Below are 16,395 nucleotides of genomic sequence, written 5' to 3' on the forward strand. Positions count from 1 at the left end.
TGCCTGCCATTCTGTCTGCCTGTGCTTGCTCTCTCCCCCTCTCTCTGACAAATAAATAAAATCTAAAAAAAAAAAAAAAAAAAAAAATTAAAATGACAATGACTGGCTGTGACTGATGGCAGGCTGACGACAGCACCCGTTAGAGATGCATATGTGAGCAGAGTAAGCCTAAATTATTCCAGGAGGAAAAGAGACTACTATAGTGCATGAAGCACATGTGATGTTTCAATGTCTATGAAAAGTAGGTAAACTTATATACATATGTTCATGAGTCAATATAGAAACTGAATTTATAACTCTCTTGAAAACCAAAGGTTAGCAATTAACAGAGAGCATGTTATTCATGATAACAGAAATAATGATCTAAGAAATCTAGATTTCTGGTTATGTCTAAAATGAACAGATCATTAACACTAATTTTCTACTTGTGATGACTGCATACAAATATGTCTTCCAAAACGACTGCCACAATGAGGTTAGGTAATATTTCAATCCGTTTACAAAGTAAGGATTATGTTGTGTATGTCATGGTAACACTTAAGATCTCTTAAAAATTTCTAAGTTTATGATATGGTACTGTAAATCATAGTCCCCACACTGTGCGACAGATGCCCAAATATTATTTATCTTATGGCTGGGAGATTGTACCCCCAACCATCATCTCCTCATTTCCCACACCCCTCATTTATTTTCTTGATGATGTCCTTTGAAGCACAGAAATTTAGAAATTTTGACAACCTAGTTTTTCCTTATTTTTATTTTTGGATGGCCTAGCGCTAGTATATAGAAAAAACAATGACTTTGCATATTGATCTTATATCCTGAAACCCTGCTAAACTCATTTATTAGCAGTAATAGTGAGTGTGTGTGTATGTGTATCCCTCAGTAGTTTCCACACATAGGATCGTACCATTGGCTAGTAGAGATCATTTTATCTCCTTTTTGACTCTGAATTTGTTCAACTTGTTCTTATTTATTTATTTGACAGAGAGGGGGCAGGAGGGAAATACAAGCAGGGGGAGTGAAAGAGGGAGAAGCAGGCTTCCTGCAGGGCAGGGAGCCCCATGTGAGGCTTGATCCTGCATTGTTATGTGGGATCCTGCAGGGATCATGACCTGAACCAAAGGCAGATGCTCAATGACTGAGCCCCTCAGACACCCCTCTTCAACTTGTTTTTAACAGAATCTCTTGCAAAATGTTAAAAGAAATGGCGAGTAGATTCTATCTTGTTCCAGATATTAAGCAAAAAAGTTTTTAGTCCTTTTTTTGGTAATTACGATATTATCCATGGGTTTTTGTAGATACCCTTTTTTAGGCCAAGGCAATTCCTTTCTATTGCTATTTTGTTAACTACTTTTATCATGAAGGTGTTGGGTTTTGTTAAATGTGTTCTATCTCTAGGGAGAACATGTGGTTTTTGTCATCTGTTCTATTAATGTAGTTAGTATACTACACTGATTTTCTTGCACTGAACCAATCATGCATTCCTGTTTTAGAAATTATATTTCTAGAATTAATCAATTCTGTTACTCTGCAGTTTTAATTCAATTTTTATAACAGGAAGTCTTTTAAAAACAGGCTAGATAACTTTTTTATTCTTAAAAAAATATATTTTTAAAGTAATATCGACACCCAACATTGGCCTCCAAGTCATGACTCTGAGGTCAAGAGTCACATCACATGCTCTACCCACTAGCCAGCCAGACACGTCCAGGCTGGATCATTTTTAAGCTGTTCTGTAAAAATAGATATACACTCAAGTTCAAATCTGAAGCTTTCCTATGAAGCCATTTCCTATATGGCTTATATAGAAATTTCAACCACATTTAAGAGCACTGCATACACGGTCCCCAAACATACCTGGTTTTGATAAGCAACAGGAGCATACTGCTTATAAATTGGAGCTAATCGTGTAGCCAAACTCTGTAAATTATCTTCAAGGTTTTTCTCCTACAGGAAAAGACAGTCCATGAAAGTTGTTTCATAATGACATGAGTCTTAGGTATGAAAACGAATCATCAATCATTGCCGATGTGCAGTTGACGTAAGACTCATACTTACCCTAGTAAAAGAGCTATCACAGAAAATCACATGGGTTGTTTCTTAAAAAACCTGAATTATTGGTCATTGTTATGCTTTAATTTAGTTTTTGAAATTCAAGTTCTATGTAATAAGTAGTTAGAAATCTAAATGGTATTAGAGGAAAAGTGATCATGTTGCTAAAGAGAAGAATCCACCCCACGTTGTATTTATTCAGTTGTACTGGCACCTGGAGTAAATCAAGACAGGGTTCCTAGTGGCAAGAGGAGATGTTGACACAGTGCAACAAGTCTGTATAACCAAAGTTTCTATAACAACAAACATTAGGTGCATACTACGAATAAGGTCCTGTGCTGACAGCTTCGAATATCGGTAAGTGGGCAACTGGTTGTCTAAAACTAATGGCTTCTTTTTCACATTATAATGGCCACAAACTGAGGAAGAAACAGTGGGACACCATGAAAAGAGTCTGGATTGCTACTGATAGTAGAAACATGTAAGACCTTTTTTCCTAAGGGGAACAGGCATGACAAATGTCTCTATTCAAAATGTCACTGAAGTTTCAGGTTAGGTCATGATCTCAAGGTTGTGAGTTTGAGCCCCAAGTTGGGATGCAATCTTAGAGCTAAGAAAGTTTGATACTCTCACCTACCCTGCTCATGCTGTTTCCTTCTCTAAACTAGATAAATAAAATCTTAAAAAAAATCATTGAAGATAGTATAACATATGCAGCAGATAAGGTAGGCTTCGGAAACAATAGTTGAAAGACCTCTGTGATAATTTTTGAGAGAGGACTATATCCTAAATCAAACTGAGAAATGATCAGTCACATCTAAAGGAAGACTATCGAAGGGGAATTGAGAGTAAGGATGAAGAAGAGACTTAACAATGTTCCACACTTCTGCTTTATTTGAGATTTAGTGGATGTCAAGAACATAAGTAAGACCTTGATGTGGATGAGTTCACTTCTAATATGCATCAGATTATTAATAAAACCAAAGCCACACACAGTGTAGACATAGGAAGTTAATCCTTGAGTGCACGTAACAAACCCCAATTTGGGCAACTGTAAAGGATCAGTGATAACCCTTTTGGTTTCTTAATAATTTAGGTTGATGCTTGCATTGAAAAAGAAATTTATGTATATCAGGTCTATATACAGATTACTGGGATCCTTTTATCTGTCTTACGTATTTGCTTAATACAGTTACATATAGTTAAGAAACACTTCCTGGCTACACTCACCCATTAATTATTTCATTTATTTGAGGAAAACTTACAATTTTGATTTAAGTACCTACTGAAAAGATTTTATGTTTTCTTTTCTCCTTTTTATTTTTATTTTTTTTTTTATTTTTTTTTTTTTAAAGATTTTATTTATTTATTTGACAGAGAGAAATTACAAGTACATTGAGAGGCAGGCAGAGAGAGAGAGAAGGAAGCAGGCTCCCTGCTGAGCAGAGAGCCCGATGCGGGACTCGATCCCAGGACCCTGAGATCATGACCTGAGCCGAAGGCAGCGGCTTAACCCACTGAGCCACCCAGGCGCCCCTTCTTTTCTCCTTTTAAAAAAAAAAAAAAAGATTATTTATTTATCTGACAGACAGAGGCCACAAGTAGGCAGAGAGGCAGGCAGAGACAGAGAGAGGGAAGCAGGCTCCCTGCTGAGCAGAGAGCCCCACGTGGGGCTCGATCCCAGGACCCTGGGATCATGACCTGAGCCGAAGGCAGAGGCTTTAACCCACTGAGCCACCCAGGCGCCCCTTGATTATAATTTCTAATACCTGAAATATTTAGGTGAGGAGGTAATTGTGTTTCACTGCTAGGAGATTATGAACCATCTGGTATCAGAAGTCAGACTGAGTAATTGGTCATCATGAAATACCTCATTTACAGTACAGAAATGTTAAAATACAGTAGACACATAGAAAAAAATAAAGTTTGTATAGCTGAGCACTGGTATCATCTTACAAATTTAAGTCTCATTAAACAATGTAAAAATTTTGATTTTTCATTAGAACAAATGTGTGTGTCAGATATAGAGGTTTCTTCTTATCAGGTATCAACCTGATAGGGGCTCAAGCGTACATTCCTCTGCTTTTCTCCTCCTATACCTGATGCCTAGGACTGTCATATATCCACATCTGGACCACAAATCAAACAAGTATTAGATTCTTCTCTTTTTTCTTGTTTTAGACTTACTTATTTGAGAGAGATAGAGAACGTGAATGGGTGGGGGGAAGAGGCAGAAGAGAGACTTTCCAGCAGACTCCCCACTGATTGTGGAGCCCAACATGGGTTTCAGTTTCCAGACCCATGAGATCAGGACCTGAGCCAAAACTAAGAGTCCAGCACTCTACCTACTGAGCCACCCAGGTGTCCCCAGATTATTATTACTGACCTGACATTCCCATTTGGATTTTAAAGAAATCTCTCATCTAGTGGCTCCAAAACGAACCTATAGAAACTGGGATCTATTTCCATGTACCTTACCTTGAGCAATGTCACTACCATCTAGTAATTAAAACTGGTCCAGACTAACCACTGCTCACACTTTCCTCTGTCACAATCATATTCCAAGTCACAATTATCCCTTCACTCAACTATTCTTAAAGCTAGCTCATCTTGCTAAACACCCTTTCCACTACCTCCAAACCATTATTCAAAGAGCAACCAGAGATTTCTTTCAAAGACAAGTATAATTGTATCACTTTCATTAAAACCCTTCAATGATCTTCCAAAATGTTTGACCTCCCATACAAGGCCAATGTTTTCACCTTACTCTCCCTTGCCTGCTCTGAGTTTCATTCTGGCCTTCTGTCAGTTTCTGTAATGAGAAATTCTTCTTTTTATTATGTTATAAGCACTATATAGATGTTATTCAATATTTAAAATGATCATCAACAAAAACTGAATACTTAGTAATTATGTAACATTTTGTTGTAGGATAAAAATTTAACAGTCACATCAATATTACTAATATATTTATATACTGGTAGTTTTATCATATAATATATGGAAAGGAAACTGATTAATTTTAATTTTAAGGGAGAAGGACATCACATTATTAGGCGTTATTATGGTTGAACATAGTAGCACCTTTCCATGATTAGGTGTTTTATATGTCTGCTACTAAATTTTTAAAGTCTTCTTCCTAAAGGTCTCACATACTTTCCTTTTTTTTTTTAAATGTAAGCTCCACGCCCAATGTGGGGCTTGAACTCACGGCCCCGAGATCAAGAGTCACACAATCTACTGACTGAGACAGTCAGGCGCCCCTAACATACTTAATAGATTTCTTCCAAGGCCCTTGATCAGCAAATGATAGTTCTTTCTGGAATCATTTCCTTGCTTAATTATAGTAGATGAGAACTCAAGAACATGCTAAATAATTCTGATTATCTCTGTAAAGGGATCATTATTAATTCTGAGTTTCTTGAGAGATGTTATATTCATTGTATTATAGGAATAGTTAGATTCATTCCTGTTTTATATGTGTTCCCTATTTATCTTGCAGTCTAACGATTTTTAAAAATCTTCTCAGATTGTCTTCTTTTTAAAGATTTTTCCCCCACAACTACTTCAAAATGTAAAAATTCTATTTCTATTAATCTAAAAAAATCTTAAAAATACACTTTCAAATATATGTTTTTCTGATGACACTTAGAGCAGTGTTTTCCAAGCTGTGGGTCATGACTCATTCATGGGCCAAGAAATCAGTTTAGTAGGTAACAACTAACATTTAAAAAAAGACAAATGAAATTTTATAAAAAATATTATAGTGAATCATAATGAACCTCAGCAATAACTAGAATGGATATTAATTTTTAAATATTTTAATGTCTTCTCTTGCATAGAAGATGAAGTATTATCTTCTGATATTTTATTTGAACTATTTGCTTGCATATACCTATTGTACAGCAGTTTGTAATATAAAATATTTTTTATTCTTGGTCACAGCTCAAAGTTTGAAAAACACTGATCTTAGTATCTAAATTCTCCCCACTCCAAACAAAGAATAAAACATTACCACACTTAGTTCCTATAGGTGCCCCACCCCCTCCCAGTGCCTACCCACCCTTGAGTTGATAAGAGTATGGAATTATACTTATCGGTTGTTATTTTAATTAAAAAAATGTAAGTACTCAACTTATTTAAACTTAACAGTAAGGTTGACTAATTTCTTTGCTCACCATGGCCTCGTGTCCCGGACAGATTGGTTCCGGTTTCATATATCTTCTTTCTGGATTACGTCCTTTAGTAATTCTTTCATAGTAGTTCTGTGGGTAGTAAACTTTCTGAGTCTTTGAAATGTTGGCAAATGGCTTTATTTATTTTTCCTACTTTGGCTGGGTATAAAATTCTAGGTTCTTTTAACAATGACTTTCTTGGGGGTTAGGGGAGAGGAGGAGGGAACCAGGGACAGTTGGAATTTGGGTTGGTAGTTAAAGGCTTTACCTAATTTATTGAGAATTTTAAACTATTTACTTATATAGAGAGTCTTGGGTTTTTTACACTATTTTAAAATATTTCATTGTTTTACTATTTAGAAAATATTTTAAGGGATGTACTTATAAATTCATTGTGTAATTGCAAAGTGAAAACAGGACACTTACGTGTAAGGGAGAGCTTGGATCAATTCTAAATCTTCTAGGGCTTGGGCTTCTACCAAATTTACATCCATTGAAATACATACTCCATGAACAGCCGAAAGAGAATGAAGCTCCACAGGTCTCTGGATCAATTCCTTGACATGTACAGGTACGACTGTAGGATGAGAATTGCAAGGGGATGAACTGACAAAGCGAGGCCAATACCTCAGACAGAACATTTACGATTCCTGTAATTTTAGAAGTATAGATGACCAATGAACTGATTTTAATGTATCTATTTTATTACTTATTTTATCGTAAGTAGTGTCAGCAACACAAAGCCAACTGCCCTTGTTATAAGCAAGTATTTGACTAAAATGTTCATTCAAGATTGTAAATCCAAAGAAACAGCAATAAACTATACAGAAATACACACAGCCCTCTTTGACTTGGATATGCCTGAGAGGAAATAAACAGTCTGCGTTTTACTTCATCTTAGTAAGAGAGAATCTTAAAAAAAAAAAAAAAAAAAAAAGCAATGAGAGAATCTTAAAATAGGCTCCACGCTCACTGCAGAGCCTGACCCAGGGCTTGATCTGATCCGAGCTGAAAATGAAAAGAAGAGTCAGCTGCTTAACCAACTGAGCCACCCACTTTGGTGCCCCAAAGTGTCTGCATTTTATATTCTGGATGTGTGTCCCTATTAGAAATGAAAATGAGGGGTGCCTGGGTGGCTCAGTGGGTTAAAGCCTCTGCCTTCGACTCAGGTGATGATCCCAGGGTCCTGGGATCAAGCCCCATGTCGAGCTCTCTGCTCAGCAGGGAGCCTACTTCCTCCTCTCTCTCTGCCTGCCTCTCTGACTAGTTGCAATCTCTATCAAAGAAATAAATAATATCTTTTAAAAAAAAGATTACAAAAGGAAAAATGGAACTGAAAACTTGTTTCATTCAGTAACTTGGTTATTTTAGCACATTGGGGGCATTTCTGAGGCCCTAACATGTACCCAATAGTAAGAATGACAATGATTAAAATATTCATGCAAAGATACGAAATCTAGGAAGTGACATACACTCTTGTGGTTTCCAACTGCATAATACTTGAAACTTTTAATAGTATGAATATGATACTTAATGGAATGATTAAAAACAAGAAAAAAAAGACAGTTAAAAAAATCAGTAAATGAAAAGTATATAGAAATTTTGAGATCAAAACTAGTAGTATTTTTTAATTGTAAAATTCAAGGAAATAGGGGCACCGGGGTGGCTCAGTGGGTTAAGCCTCTGCCTTCAGCTCAGGTCATGATCTCAGGGTCCTGGGATCGAGCCCCACATCGGGCTCTCTGCTCAGCAGGGAGCCTGCTTCCCCCTCTCTCTCTGCTTGCCTCTCTGCCTACTTGCGATCTCTCTGTCAAATGGATGAATAAAATCTTAAAAAAAAAAGAAGTCAAGAAAATACCTAATACTAAGATAACACTGACTATGAAAAGAAAAATAAATAATACATATATGTCATTAAAATGATACATGGGCTGGGGCGCCTGGATGGCTCAGTGGGTTAAGCCTCTGCCTTCAGCTCAGTCATGATCTCAGGGTCCTGGGATGGAACCCTGTAGCGGGCTCTCTGCAAGGAGCCTGCTTCCCCCTCTCTCTCTGCCTGCCTCTCTGCCTACTTGTGATCTCTCTGTCAAATAAATAAAATCTTTAAAAAAAAAGTTTAAAATAAAATAAAATGATACATGGGAAGAAAAATGTAGTTTAAATAATAGCTGATAGTTATTCAAACAATGAAATACATAAGAAATGTACAGGATTGTGAGAAGTAAAAGTGCTTTTGCAGAATATCTGAAATAGTCAACATCACTAATAATAGGACAAATGAACTAAAAATAGGTCTTAATATTATGGACAAAATGCAGTCTACCAGTAATTCCTCAGTTGAATTTAATTAGAAAGAAACAATCAGACAAACGAATACTGAGCAATGGTCCGTAAAATTAGGCCTTCAAAAAAGGAAATGCATGTCAAAGCCCAGGAGCCTGGGTGGCTCAGTTAGTTAAGCATCTGACTCTTGATTTTTGCTGGGTCGAGATCTCAGCACTCAGTGGGGAGTTGAGATTCTCTCCTTGTGCCCCTCCCCATGCTCTCTCAAATAAATAAAAACACCTTAAAACACCTTAAAAAAAAAAAATCAGTGCCAAGAAAGACCAGGCAAGAGATAAGAATCAAGAGACCATCCAAGCAGGGGGAGTGCATTGGGAGAGAAGCAGACTACCCACTGAGCAGGGAGACCAACGCAGGGCTTGGTCCCAGGACCCTAGGATCATGACCTGAGCAGAAGGCAGACATTTAACTGACTAAGCCACCAGGTGCCCCTGTAAAGTACATAATATTCAGATATATAAGATAATAGCATTTTAACAAATTTTGTTATTTTGATAATTTGACTGGTGTTATGTAAGTGAATGTCCTCATTCTTAGAATATACCATCTGAAGTATTATTTACAGGAAAAAGGCATAAAGCTTGCAACCACCTAACAATCAGAGTGAAAAAACTTTTAAAAATCGACAGTAATATATATGTTTGTGTTGTATGTATGGCTTTGTATATAAATGCAAATGTTATAAACTTAGTGATGATGAGATCTATGAGAGGTATAAAAGTGTTCACTGAAGGATTCTTGCATATATTCTATCAGTAAGAATATTTATTTATTTTATTTATTTCTTAACTAGACTCCACACCCAGTATGGGACTTGAACTCACAACCCTGAGATCAGTAGTCACATGCTCTACTCATTGAGGAACCAGTCTGGAACCCTTGCAAGAATCTTTAAAAACAAAAACAAAAACATAAAGATATGCTGTAGGCATCCCTGACGGGTTCAGTCAGTAGAGCCTAAGACTTTATTTTGGGGTCATGAGACTGAACCCCACATTGGGTATAGAGATTACTTAAAAATTAAAAAGGTATGGGGGTGCCTGGGTGGCTCAGTGGGTTAAGCCTCTGCCTTCGGCTCAGGTCATGGTCTCAGGGTCCTGGGATCAAGCCCCACATTTGGTTCTCTGCTCAGCAGGGAGCCTGCTTCCCCTACCCCCGCCTGCCTTTCTGCCTACTTGTATCTTTCTCTCTCTCTCTGTCAAATAAATAAATAAATAAATAAATAAATAGGTATGCTAGATCTACATTGAGTGAAATAGAATAAAACTCATGTTGTTGGATTCTTGGGAAGATTAAACAAGACTATATATATATATATATATACATATATATATATATATATCTCCTTCAAAGCAGAGTCTTCATACAAGAGTTATTATAACTGAATCTACATACAAAAGAACTAGCAGACATTAAAAATAGCTTGTATATTACTAGCATTGTAAAGATAAGGGGAGTGTAATGAAATCATGATATAAGCAATAAAGGAATTCTCTTAAAGGTATACAAATTAATTGTGTGGTGATCAGAGAGGGGGCAATATATATTATGTTTATATTATATATATATAATGATATTTCTGTTTTTAAAGATTTTTAATTTTTCTGGCAAAGATTTTATTTATTTATCTATTAATTTATTTTAGAAAGGGAGAGAGACACACACAGATAGCAAGCATAAGCAGGGGAAGGGTTAGAGGGAGGAGAGAATCTCAAGCAGTGTCCATGTTCCGTGTGGAGCCCAATGCAGGGCTTGATCTCATGACTTGACCTGGAAGAGTCGGACGCTTAACCTACTGAGCAACCCAGGCACCCAAAAAGATTTTTATGTTTTCAGTAATCTCTACATTGACCACGTGGCTTGAACTCAGAACCCAAGATCAAGAGTTGCACACTCCACCAACTGAGCCAGCCAGGCACCCCAGTATAATGAGATTTCTTTTAAAAAAAGAGACATGTATGAAGAAAACACCACAAAACAATCCTGAAGGACACAAAAGCAAACTTGAACAAATGGAAAGAAAAACCATGTTATGGGATAGGAAGATTCAATATCATAGTAAGTTAATTTAATGAAATCTCATTAAAAATGTCATTGCAGGGGCACCTGGTCGCTCAATAGGTTAAAGCCTCTGCCTCCGGCTCATGAGGGTCATAAGTCTGAGCCCCATGGGTGTGGAGATTACTTAAAAAATAAAAAATAATAAAAATGGAAAACTTCTGCAAAAGATAACATAGCAGGGGTGCCTGGGTGGCTCAGTGGGTTAAGCCTCTGCCTTCAGCTCAGGTCATGATCCCAGGGTCCTGGGATCGAGCCCCGAATCAGGCTCTCTGCTCAGCGGGAAGCCTGCTTCCTCCTCTCTCTCTCTGCCTGCCTCACTGCCTACTGCCTACTTGTGATCTCTCTCTCTGTCAAATAAATAAATAAAATCTTAAAAAAAAAATAACATAGCAGAAGTAGAAAGACAAATATCAAACTGGCAAAAATGTTTAGATATTATACAGCAAAATGTGAAGAGCTCCAATACATAAAAGCAGCAGCAATCCTTTAGAAACAAGGGCTAGAACAATTAACAGACAACTGAGCTATAAGTACCCCCATTTAGAAAGGCAATCTTAACCACTCATTCCTAACATGAAAAATGGCACTTACCACCTACTAAAAAGGCAAAACCTGAAGTTTGACAGCAAGGTGGTAGGAAAACATATGCTCTTACATTGCTGGGAATATGGTACAATTCTCTATGGAGGAGCTTTTCATTTCTGGAAAAATTCCTCTCTTCCAGACACTGGGTGAGTGGGATCAGGCATCAAAGAGGGAAGCAGAAAAAGAATACTCTCTAAGGGTACCTGGTTGGCTCAGTCAGAGGAGCCCCGTGACTCTTGATCTCAGGGTCTGGTGTGGGGCTGGTGAGCTTGAGTCTCATGCTGGGTGTAGAGATTACAAGTACATAGATAGATAGACAGATAGATAAACCCACCCTACGATGGTTTCAACTCACTATGCAACCAAGTCTCGCTTTTAAAAATATATGCTCGTTCTTCAGTTTCAGAATGCCTGAAATTCTGCAATATGCATATTTGGTAGTTAATGAATATTTTTTGAAAAGATTTTATTTATTTATTTATTTGTTTGTTTATTTATTTGTCAGAGAGAGAGAGAGAGTGAGAGAGAGAGAGAAAGGAAGCGAGCGCACAAGCAGGCAGAATGGCAGACAGGCAGAGGCGGAGAAGCAGGCTCCCTGCCAAGCACGGAGCCAGATGTGGGACTCTGGGATTCCAGGACCTGGGATCATGACCTGAACCAAAGGCAGTGGCTTAACCGACTGAGCCATCCAGGCATCCCAGTAGTTCATGAACAATTTTATATTGTATGACAGAGGTCTGAATGGGAAAGCAGTACAAAACATATCTGATTACTTTTCATTGAGCGTGCATCTTCTGTCTGTGGGATGACCATTGTATGACTTTAGGTTTTCCGTAAGCTCCGTGTACAATCTGTCGGCCATGGGCAGAGGAATGCCGTCCCATACCATAATGAGAACCACCATCACAGCTGTTGGACAGTGATGGCCTGTACGTTGCCGGACCAAGCAAAGAACTTTCTCTTCATCGCTGCCTCTTCTTAAAACCTGGAAAAGCAGAACGCATTTATTTATAGAAAACAAGAAACCTACAGTTGAGTGCAATAGGTATTGTTTTGAAAGCTCTGTGTCATTGCATTTTAGGTCTTTAACACAACTATTTCTGAAAGGGTTGAAGCCTCTAGGACATTCAGTTTTCTGACTAGCTGCGTCCACACAACTCATCCGAGTATCCCAGCTTACTTGACTAAACAAACAACAGGCAGAACAGAAGTCTGTGGTATGGTAGTTATTTGTAAAAGTAGAACAAAGCTGTTTGTGTTTTATTTCACTGTTGATACAGTAATGCAAAATAGACAACACAGGATCTCCTAGAAAAGAGCCTAACTGTTCTGCTCTTCCACAAATGCCACAATGGGACAAATCTAGCTATATGCAAATAACCAAGGACTCCCAATTTAAAAAATCAACTTCAGCCTGAAATTTAGAATTTGCACAAAGTTATGGATCTTTGCCTTGGGTGAATGGCTTTATTATACAGAATAATTAATATACAGAGCAATGTTCCTGCAATTTCTGTGATTTTTTCCCATGCTACCACAAGGATTTAACATACCCGTATTATCATAAGATTAAGGTGGTTCAGTTGACATGGTAAATGCAAAATACAACAATTAATTTTGAATAGTGATTGATTTATCTTACACCACATCATACCCACGGGGTGCTAAAAAGGCCTCAAAAGTACTTAATATTGCCCGGTGGTCCCAGTGTGTACAAAAAGAATTACATAAAAATGTTGACAAGACATAAAACCAACCAATTCTGGTTAAAACTCCCTCCACAGATCACAAATTTACAGAGCAAAGATACTGACCACATTAATCAGTACATAATCAGTAAATGATAAAGGTGCCCACCCCTATGACCAAAATGGAGCAACCAACAGCATAATTAAGATTCCATTTTTGTTGCTATAATAATATTACATAAACTTGAGATGAAACTTCTTAAGATGTTAGTTACCCAATATCACTTTCTTCTGTCACTCCAGATGGTTAACAATCATTGCTACCAAGGCATCCCTTGAGTAGAGTTGGCTTTAGGACCTTCCCCCTAAACACAATTATTTATATTAAAATTTTTTTCTATATTTATATGTCCTTTCACAGCCAAATAAGAATACATTTGCTTTCAAATAAGCTCAAATATAAAATGATATATATTGTACCATACAAAATTTTTCTAGATACTTTACAAGTTAATGAACAAAGAACAAAGTTACATTGATTGGGTTTTTGTACAGGAAATGCTGAAATGCTGTTTATTAGGTTATCTGTGCTTTCCCCAGATTTTCCAGATATCCTTTAGTGAATGTCAGAGAATTAGCATAATGGGTCTCTAAATTCAGATCAAGGTTCGATAAGCACCTTGGGTATTGCCTTGGTATGGATATTTGTGACCACCCAAAATCGATATAATAAATCCTGAATCCCAATTGTGATGGTATTAGGAAGTAGGGCCTTTGGGAGATAATTAAGTCATAAGGGGGAAGCTCTCATTACTGAGGTTAGTGTTCAGATCAAATAGACACCACAGAACTCCCTAATGCCTTTAAACATGTGAAAACACAAAGAGAAGAGGGCCCTCACCCAACCATGCTGGCACCCTGATCTGAGACTTCCAAAATCCAGAACTGTGAGAAATAAATTTCTGTTGTATAGAAGCCATTCAGTCTGGTATTTTCTCATAGCAGTCTAAATGGAGGAAGACAAGTGTTAAACCTGTGTAAGACCTATGAAAACTATAAAAACATTAAAAGAAATTAAAGATGACCTAAATAAATGGAGAGAAGTACCATGTTCATGGAATAGACACTATTATCATGTCAACTTTCCCCAAATGGATTCTTAGATTTGACATAAGCCCAATCAAAATCCTATCAAAGTTTATTTTGCTGTGGGTGGAAGTTGACAAACTTGTGCCCTAGTGTATATGGAAATGAAGATGAAAAGCCAAGAAAATGAACAAAGGCAAAGTAATTTATGAGATCGTCACTATCTATTGTAAAGCTATAGTAATTATAGTTTAGTATTGGTGCAATGATAGAAAAACAGATCAATAGAATAAAGAGTGCAGGAGATGCATATATATAGCCATCAGACTTATGACAAAGTTGACATTGCAATAAAAGTAGTCTTTTCAATGAATGATACTAGGTAGATATCCATATGGGAAAAATATGAATGGTCACCCCTACTTCACATAAGTAGCTTGAGTTATATTGTTGATCTAAACATGAAAGTTAAAACAGTAAGTTTTGGGAAAGAAACATCTTCATGACCTTGAGGCAGGTAAAACCGTTTTAGAATAAATTATCATATTTAATAATTAAATAGGAAAAAGTTAAGAAGTTGGATTATAGGGGTAACTAACTGGCTCAGTTGGTAGAGATGAGACTCTTCGTCTCGGGTAGAAGTTTGAGCCTCATGTTAGTTGAAGAGATTACTTAAAACTAAAATATATTTTTACCCAAAATACATAAATAAATTTCTGCAAGTGAGTAATAAAACACAAAGGAAAACTGGCCAAAAAAAAAAAAAAAAAAAAATCAAATAGGCTCAACACAAGAGAATATCAAACAGATGATGAACATGTGAAATATGTTCCACATTTCTAGTCATGTAACAAAGTAAAAAAAATTTCAAGCACTACATATGCTGGTGGGATTCTAAAATGGTGCAACTGCTATAGAAAACTGTTTGGAAGTTCCTCAAAAAATGAAAAACAGAACTCCCATGTGATCCAACAATTCCACTTCTGAGTATACATCCAAAAGAGTTGGAAGCAAAGGCTCAGTCAGGGATTTGTGCATGAATGTTCGTAGCAGCACTATTCACAGTAGTCAAGAGCTGGAAATAACTCAAATTTCCATTGACAGATGATTGGATAAACAAAATGTGGCATATACGTATAATGGAATATTACTCACACTTAAAAAGGAAGGAAATCCTGTTACATCCTACAACATGGGTCAACCATAAAGAGAAAATGTAAGCCAGTCACACACAAAAAAGGGAAAATCTGTATGATTCTGGTTACAGAACTACTCAAAAGTAGTCAAATTCATAAAACATAAAAGTAGAATGGTGGTTACCAGTGGCTGTGGTGATGGGGAAATGGAGAGTTATTTAATGGGTATAAAGTTTCAGATTTGCAAGATTAAGAAGTTCTGGGGTTCTATTTCACAGCAATGTGAACATATAAAACACTACGGGACTGTACATTTTATATTAAAAAAAGATGAAAGAGGTCTTTAAAAAAACAAAAAGAGGCAGAACTCTACACACCACAAAGAATGTCTAAAATGACAAGGAAAATGTGGAGCACTCATAAGAATGTGGAGCAACTGGGAACACTTCTACCTGACTCACGGGAATGTAAGAAGAGATAAGCACTTTGGAAAGCTGTGTGTTCCTATCAACCAAAGCTATGCAGATGCACACCTGCCCTCCCCCGTAATCCGGCAATTCCACTTCTAGGTATACATCATACAAAAATATGTATTCTTCTCTTTCCCAAAGGTGACAACAATATTCATAATTATCTCAAATGTCAATCACCAGAAAAATAAATCCATACATTTTAACTGCTTATGATAACAGAATAAGAGTGAGAATGAGCTACGACACACAGCATGAATTAAGCTTACAATTCTAATGCTTGATGAAAGAAGACAAGACAAAAGAATAATTACTTTAAGACTATTTATATAAAGTCAGGCAAGATTAACCCATAGTATCAGAAGACAGGAGAGTGGTTACTTTTAGGGTGTAGCAGGTCAGGGGGAAAAGAATGCTTCTGAACTGCTAATAATATCAGATGTTGGTCACACAACGGTGCTCACACTATTTTATATCTTTTTGCTTTATTTCTGCATACCTGGCTCCTGAGCCCAGAACTCAGCTCATCAAATATTTGTTGAACAGATGGTTAAAAACCACAAAAGCCTAATGTGGGTGCATTTTATGAAAATTTCAAAAGGTGTAAGTTACACTAGTAATAAGATGAAAACTCTCATTTCAAAAAAAAGATTTTAAATGATACAAATGTCCCAAATTTTAAAACTTTTCTTCAGAACCACATCTCATAACTGGAGGGTATATTAATCTGTAAACTGTTGAATTTGTGGTCAAATGGCAGTCACTGTAGATGGTAAATGTTGCATACAAACTTCGG

The 16,395-nt window shown here is 36.8% G+C and overlaps 1 protein-coding gene across 3 annotated transcripts in view; it reads right to left on the reverse strand.

Moving 5' to 3' along the window:
* TET1 (tet methylcytosine dioxygenase 1) overlaps positions 1-16,395 on the reverse strand; it is a 128,181-nt gene that overhangs the window by 11,762 nt on the left and 100,024 nt on the right. For 2 of the 3 annotated variants that reach the window (XM_059170084.1, XM_059170086.1), the window contains exons 6-9: positions 11,993-12,204; positions 6,657-6,807; positions 6,234-6,320; positions 1,861-1,950 (exon numbers count right to left, since the gene is read on the reverse strand). In XM_059170084.1, coding sequence (XP_059026067.1) covers positions 1,861-1,950; positions 6,234-6,320; positions 6,657-6,807; positions 11,993-12,204 — 540 coding nt within the window. The remainder of the gene's footprint in view (positions 1-1,860; positions 1,951-6,233; positions 6,321-6,656; positions 6,808-11,992; positions 12,205-16,395) is intronic. The other variant, XM_059170085.1, reaches the window with a different exon arrangement.

This window comes from Mustela lutreola, chromosome 4 (assembly GCF_030435805.1).
Source record: "Mustela lutreola isolate mMusLut2 chromosome 4, mMusLut2.pri, whole genome shotgun sequence".
Classification (NCBI taxonomy): Eukaryota; Metazoa; Chordata; class Mammalia; order Carnivora; family Mustelidae; genus Mustela; species Mustela lutreola.